The following is a 7,971-nucleotide window of genomic DNA, read 5'->3' as shown; positions in this document are numbered from 1 at the left end:
GGCGAACTTCCTGCTCGAAAACCCACAGGACACCCAAACTCTCCAATTTCGCTCCCAAACCTCCCATGCCAGCAGAGAGGTCCTGGAAAGGGGTTGTTCGACTTCCTTGAGAACCAGTAAAACTCAATCAAATGGGCTGTTTGCATGAGAAAACTCGTCCCTGGCGCGAGTTCCTTACCGGGATGACTAATTGATATCCTATCGTGTTTACAAGATGCCTACTTTATTTCATATCGAGTTTGCATGAAGGCACACTTGACGTTGATCAAATACATGTCATTTTGGATTGACGAAATTCACTCATGCGCTACCGGTTCCAGTCAACCCAGAGGTCCATTCTCGTTCCCAGAGCTGCGATCCTCTTGGCCAGCGCCTCGGATCGATCCTTAGGTACTTCATGTATCCCCTATTATAGTGTATTTGGCTAAGAGGATCGCAGCTCTGGGAACGAGAATGAAGTTCATACCGAAACGAGTGGTTGTTCCTCGTTTAAATGACACCGTTGCGAACTTTCGTACCGAAATGAAATTCTTTCACCGGTACAGAAACCGGGGTGAACTCGCGCCAGTATGAATCGTTCCGGTATGACATTTTCCGTTGGTATCATGCAAACGAATGCAGAGCCACAAGAGGGAACCGGAGTGAACTTCCTCCCGGACAAAAGTCGCCCCGGTATCATGTAAACACTCCCTAAGGATCTTTAAAACTAGCAACAAAAAATTAATAAATCCACTACTTAAGCAAAATGACGACGATACATCAAAGGATAAATAATGGCTGCCGCAGTGAGTGAGCCTGAAGCGAACGAACGAGCCAACTCTCTAATTGGGAGAAGAACACATTTTTCTTCAAAACGCCAGGGGTTGTGGTCAAAGGCGCAAGGAATTGTGGTTGTGCGTGAATAAAGAAATTAAGATGCTCGAGAATAGAGCCTGCTCTACACTGTCACGCAACAAACAGTAAATTCGAATCGTTCAATGAAAAAGGCCACTTAGGTAAACTAGTTAGTATTATAAGCATATTTAGCTAACGCTTTTTTCTGTACAAATTGGACACTGTAAATCAAAACAAATCGAATTAAATTAACCCTTCTATTTCCACGATCGAAACGTTCATTCTCCTAACTAGAACCATTGATTTCAGTTTTTGTTGGGTAGTCATGAAAATTTGGTGTTATATCAAGATCACACCTTTTCAGCTGATAATATTCTTCATTCTCAATACTATCTGAATGACATTACATTGACATTGTGAAGAGAATTTACAAACCGATCACTCCTGGAATTCAAAGGGTTGAAGCTGATTAAATCAACGTTGGTTTCTGTTGAGAATGCAAAATCGCAGGAGTTGGAGAACAACTTCTCGGAGCAGAGTAGAGTGTCAACTGTCAAGTCTGGGAATCCAAACCGGACCTCATTGATTACAGGCAAATACTCTCACAACTGCGTCAATCATCGTACGCAATACTATGTGTAGAAAATTCGACGTCACGCACGATTACCTCAGTCCTCGGAGCCCCTAGTTGACCAAATGCTAAAGAGCGAAAACCTTAAAGCCGTGTTCGCACTCAACGTTGATTATGATCAACTGAAGTATTATTCAGGCTATCATACTCTATTCAATTTTATTCAATTATGGTCCTGTTTACATCTGCGGAAATTCAAATACAATAGGCTGGGTAACCTCGCAGGGAGACAAAATGGCGCCGTATCGCGTGGCTGCTGCGATTACCATCACGATGCTTGAGGCGAGAAGAGAACCAAGGACAGCTTCCGAGCATAGAAGACAAATCCAAATCTTCGATCCATAAAGCGATTAGAAGTGTCGTTCGCTCATACCACCACGTGTTCGCCATTCTGTTCAATTACGCACTGTAATTACTTCAAACAATCCCTTTGAGGTCGTTTGAAATAATTATCCAATTATAATCACGTACTGTAATTACTTGATGTTGACCCTTTCCAAAGTTAATTGGATTATAATTCGATCATAATCGAAGCCTAATGTGAACACGGGTTTAGATCCCCTGGGTGTGTCAATATATAAAATTTGAGGAGGCAGCATGGCCGAGTGGTGAGGTAGCCTGCGTAACAGGGGCCGCTTACCATTTAGTTTTCGGTCAGAAGTTTTTTTAAATGGGAAATGGAATGAGCCGTTTCATTTGCGACTCCATTTTCGAATGCCGTAAGAGTCTGGGTACAAATAAATGTCAAGTGAAGCTGTCATCTTCGCAGTTATGAACGCAATTTTTGCAATTGCGTAAAGAAGCCTGAAAATTTCAGGATTCAACGGGGATTGAACCCGTGACCTCGCGATACCGGTGAAACGCTCTAACCAACTGAGCTATGAAGCCACTGAAGTTGGGAGCTGGTCATTTGTGGGTTTATGAAAAATGGGTATATGGGTCTATGATATATGGAATTTCAGGCTTCTTTACGCAATTGCAAAAATTGCGTTCGTAACTGCGAAGATAACAGCGTCACTTGATTTCATATCCACAGTTCATATATGACCCATTTCAGATACCATTTCATCGTTGACAAATAAATGTAGCGGCCAATGCCCGTCAAGTAAAGTGATGTAATTCTTGCATCGGTGCCTGGTTCTAGTGGTGCAAACAATCCGGTCGACTCTGTAAAAGTGGAAAAAGAAGACAACCTTCGCAGGCTGTGCCTTCTTTCCAGAAAATTTCCGTTGGTGTCAACCGTTCCATTTGTTTTTCCACCGGAACAACGGGTTTTTTCTGACAAATGGTAAGCGCCCAGGGTTTCCAGCTAGCATTCGCCCTATTCTCGCCCGCTGAAAACGCTTGTTACGCAGGCTAAGTGGTGAGGGTGATGTAAGTCCGGTTTATCTTGAGATTGTGACTTCAGTGTAGTGTATTACCCATTGATGGCTTTGTTACCTTTATGGAGACCTTTATTATACCTCTATCATTATTATAATTAAAAAAGCAATTACGATCACGTTTTATAATCAATTAAGACTAACCAAAAAGTAACGTCCTCTCTGCTCGCAAATAGCAGAGCTAATCGAGGCTGGAAGGGGAATACATGAGATTACTTTGACTAGGACTAAGACAAATAGTAGGATATAGGAAAATATAACGATCAACAGGAAAAAACAAATTTATGGTATTACAAATTTGGGACTAAGATTCAAGATTCACTCGATGAAATTCTGTCAGTTTTCTTCACTTATTTAATAAAGTTGGCGCATCAACAGAAGCATCCTATGATTTCAAAATATGAAACAGAAGTTCACGTAGTGAAAACCTCAGTTTTTGTTTGGGGAGGTCTCGATTACTTTGGGCAAAAAATCGACAATATCCAAATACGTATTCACTATTTTAACCCTAGATGAAACTTTTATCCGTCTATACCGAACTTGCAGTGGCATTCAACTGAGTTAGAACTAACACAATAAATGCCTCTACAGCTGAATCAGCTGAGTTTTATTGCAGCTTAACAAGAAGGCTGAATTGAGCAAACAAGTGTAATTTCACACCCGGCTGGGTTACACATACGAATAAAACGCATATTTAAAAAAAGTTTCAAACTTTCCAGCGGCAAAACTTCAGGTAAAACAATTAGAAAGCAAGGGATTTTTTAGCGCAAATGTGAGATTGTACAACTTTCCTTTCTCAAGGCACCAAAAAAAGACCCAGACTGATTATAAAGAATAACACATTATTTATCCACAGTTCTAATCGTAAACGTATCCACATTCGTCGCCAATTTGCAGCGACCTGAATCGGTTAAAGAAAAAACAAGCTAACTTACTGAAACGCGACCAACAAAGTGTATGCTGTTACACCATTCGTCTGCAAAAAACCTACCACATCTACTACAAATCAGGAAACACTGTACAGCTCTGCCAGTATGAAACAGTGCTCAAAATATGTACAAGTTTTCTCTTGTATTTGTCCAGAAGACGCGCCAGGAAACTTTGCGGTCACAATCGTCACTGTCGTTTCTTCAGATGATAAGACAACAAGAAACTCGATCCTGACACTTGGACCTGCAGGAAAAGTAACAAATATTAATTCAACTGATTGATCAAATTGTCACTCGAAGGAGATAAAGGTGTCACGTTTTTAGTATATTTGTGAGTGAAATAGAAAACGTAAGCTCGTCTAATTTTAAATTTTTGCCTCTTGCTTCTTCTAGCAAACGCAGTAAGGATTAGGTTACCTCTAGCTGAATGTTTGATTTTGACAAAAAATCAAAGAATTTGCTGCAACCATTGACCTGTTATCTACAGATACTGCCAACAACTTTTCAAGAACAGGACCCAACATGAAACATTAAATTTTTATTCTTTTCTGCCGGTTCCCGCTTATCGTTTTACGTGAAGGCAATAATAAACCCGTCAGCTTCATTACTGTCACTATCAAAGGATAGAAAGCTAAGGGGCAAGGAGCAACCAGTCTCGAAAAGGCAATATTTACATATGGTGGCTCCTCGCCAAATTAGGAGCTTTTCACATTCAAAGGTAACACTCCAATCCCGGCCCACTCGTAACTGTCATTTCGGCTACGCCATGGTGATGACACCCAAGTAGCTGTCAAAACAGCTGTCCAAGGTTGCCAATGCCCAGTGTCAAATCGCTGTACACATGCGCAAGATATTGGCCTGATTATTGTGTTTGTGAAATTATTGTGTGACCACCAATGCTTTAATTGTTTTTGTATCTGTTATTAACGGGATTTACTCAAAAGAGTATCAACCCACCAATAAGCACCTTATCCATCAACATAACGGTCGATATGTGAACACAATTTTAGCAGCTCATATCCAAAGAACATTACACTGTAAGTGTAAGGAGCGGGATTCTCGCACTAATTAAGAGATGCGAGAATGAACCCACAAGCTGACTACGCAACACAGTAATGTAAGCTCATATCACCCTATATGGGAACAAAAACACACATCTAAGCAACCACTAAGTTTTGATAACAATGCTTTGTTGGATACCTTGTAGTGCATACAGAAGATCTCAGTGTGGGTCGTGTGGTCATTTGCCGAACAGTATTCGCTCATGGTGCTGCTGGCCACGACAGTGGGCACAGCATTTGAAAGACCACATGCATTTTAAAAATACTTGGCTCTCAAACAACAAATTGCCAACTTACCTTTTTGCCTCACTTCTGAGTGTCTTTTCTCCCGGGTGTTTTACCTTGATAATTTTTAAGTCCAACCCTAGCTCTGAACAAATGGCAATGATACCTCCAGTGGGAAAAGTTTCTAAAAGGTAAGGCTCATCCACACCAACACCCATAACACAGAGTAGATCTCCTGATCTGACGTTGAACAGCTTAAGGCAGGCGTCATTCAGAACAACACATTCCTCGTCACTGGTGAATTTACAACCCATAACGCGGTTATCACTCAATTTAACACGCAAGTTACCAGAAACTGCATCGAGAACGTATACGCCATTTAACTCATGAACAACAATAAATTGACCCTTGGGAGAAAATGATCCCCTCACACAAAACAAACTGGTACCAGAGAGTGGACACCATCGCGATTCCGTTTTACCCAGTTGCTTCAATTCAATGAACTTTTGCCCGTCGTCCTTTGAGACAAACAGCTGGAGGTCCCTGTAGCAAGCAATCAACTTATGGTGCCGTTTAAACGTTACCTTATGCTCTCCACCGTGAACAGTATCTAAAATGATCCCATCTCCCGTTTTAGATGATATGCATACCACCTGATGGTCTGAAATAGGAAAGAGAGCATCCGCGCCAAACATCCATCGTCGCGTGCAGACAGACAAATCAAAGTTCCAAAGCTCAAGAGTGCTCGCAGTTGCAAACAAAATTCCAGCTTTTAAATCTACGAAGTCAATGAGAAGAACATTTTCAAACTCTTTCTGTCCCTTAAGTTCCCCATTCGAAACGTCCCAAGCCATGATAATTCGACGTTTGAACGATCCCAGTCCGACCGACACGTCTGCATAAACACTCTCGCCTGAAAACGAGAATCGGAGAGATTGGACATATTGGAATTCTGTATTCTTCCTTAGTGCATTCCGATAAACCATTTCAATGTAATCACCATGTACAATGTAGTTCCTTAACAGAGACTGGCTATTAAGCACTACGTCAGAAACCGTGCATGGATCCTTTGAACTCACAGGATCTCCTAACAAAAAGCCACCGATTCTGTGGGATTCCAGCGCAAAGAAATTCCGACTGGAAACGTCAACAACGTTCTTCATAGAATAGCGATGCTCAGGCTCCTCAGTGACTCTTAAAGAATACGCATAGAAAAGACCGGCATTAATAGTCCTGAAAACATGAAAACACCAAAGAAATCGACTGTCCGGTGAGAACCTAATCATTCCACACACAGACTCTAAGGCTGCCTCTGCTAGAGTTGAAAAACCATTTTTCCGGTCAACTAAACAAACAAAGCCAGTTGAATGGGAAATTGCCACCATCTTTCCATCTTGGGACATGGCAAACGATAAAATATTTTTATCTCTCCTGAGACGATCAATCTCCCTGCCATCGTTTAGATTCCACACGATAAGACATTTTGCATCGTAGGGACAATCAGTCAAAATCTCGTCGCCGCAAATAGAACAGACAGAAAAACTGCACTTACTGGTAGGAAAAAGAAGCTTCAAGTCTCCATTGAAGGAATAAGAATGGCTTAGCCCTCCTGGCAAGATTACATCCTTGCTTGGATGAAATACCACAGAACGGTAAAAACCACACACAGATGACCTTTCAACTGAAACTTCATCATCTCTACTGATGAGTCTGAATGCAACAGATGAAGGGAAATGGTTTTTTGGTTTGACACAACGTTTCCATTTGAGGTTACCAGAAGCAAGCGACCACATCTGAATGGATCCATCGAGGCATTCACACACCATAAATTCCAGGCTAGGGGACACATCGACACAAGCCACAGGTGAACAACAATCAAACCGAGCTTGAACAGGTCCTTGGGAGTCACTTTTTTTTAAGTACTCCATGTAAGGCTTATCGGAATACTTGGTCTCCAGAAGCTGGCGGGAATCAGAGGATAGTTTACTACTTCCGTCATTCAACACAAATTGAAAGATAGCAAAGGGATATTGCTGTAAGGTTGCGCGGTGCTTCTTTAAAACAATCAATAATGACGAAAAGGTCTCATAACACTCGGTAGATACCGTTTCCAAACCACCATGTTTCATTGCACCAACGATATCCTCTGTGGCTGCTGGCATGTTCACACAAAGCCTTGCATACAAAAGCTCTAGATCTAACAAATAGTTTTCAAACACGTCTTCATCACTTAATTTCACGTCCTGGTCTAACTGTAGCATGTGCTGAATACCATGTTCCAAGGCATACCTTGTAGTGTCAGTGAAGGATTGTGAGTTGCTGCTAACGCCTTTTCTCTTTAACTCGTCGAATTCGTTAGAGCAAAGATTAGAAAGAATCTTATGGCCTTCCATTTCCTCCACACTAAAATTGTGCTGCTTGTAGCGTAACTTGTCAGTCAACCAGTCCTTGACTGATTTATGAAAGAAATGAATCCGGTCATCGTGAACAGGAAGAAGTGATGACACAATGGCAATAGCTGTGCTCACCTTTCGCATAACAATCGCGGACGACAAGTTCTTACACAACAGCTTAGGAAGAAAACCCAATGGCAGTGGTTCCCTTGCAGCTGCAATCGCACCCAGGAAGCAAAGAAATTGCTCTTCAGTTGTGTTCAGTTCCTTATACAAGTCTTCTTCCAACCGCTGGAAATAGGACTGGTAAACAGACGAAATGCCTGCCGGTAGGGTTATCTCCAGTTGTTCAAAGGTAAGAAGAGTTGAACACTTGGCCCTTATAAAATCTAACAAAAACTGGGCACACAGAAAGACTCCTCCTGACTTTTGAACGAGATCATCTAAGACCAGCTCGGGCCTTTCAACTTTTAATAAATCGCTTACTAGACTCTGTTTAAAGTAAAAACGAATGTC

At 41.6% G+C, this 7,971-nt stretch overlaps 1 protein-coding gene across 2 annotated transcripts in view; it reads right to left on the bottom strand.

Annotated features, from left to right (window-relative positions):
- Positions 1 to 2,904: 2,904 nt before the first annotated feature.
- Positions 2,905 to 7,971, bottom strand: part of LOC138000047 (uncharacterized) — a 20,954-nt gene continuing 15,887 nt past the window's right edge. For both annotated transcript variants that reach the window (XM_068846186.1, XM_068846187.1), the window contains 2 exons: positions 5,135 to 7,971; positions 2,905 to 4,020 (listed from right to left, as the gene is read on the bottom strand). The exon at positions 5,135 to 7,971 is cut by the window's right edge and continues 1,407 nt beyond it. In XM_068846186.1, the coding sequence (XP_068702287.1) occupies positions 3,978 to 4,020; positions 5,135 to 7,971 (2,880 nt within the window). In that variant the 3' untranslated portion in view covers positions 2,905 to 3,977. The remainder of the gene's footprint in view (positions 4,021 to 5,134) is intronic.

The sequence above is a fragment of the Montipora foliosa genome, chromosome 4 (genome assembly GCF_036669935.1).
Source record: "Montipora foliosa isolate CH-2021 chromosome 4, ASM3666993v2, whole genome shotgun sequence".
NCBI lineage: Eukaryota > Metazoa > Cnidaria > Anthozoa > Scleractinia > Acroporidae > Montipora > Montipora foliosa.
The sequence above is the reverse complement of the archived record's forward strand: the minus strand, read 5'-3'. Positions and strand labels throughout refer to the sequence as shown.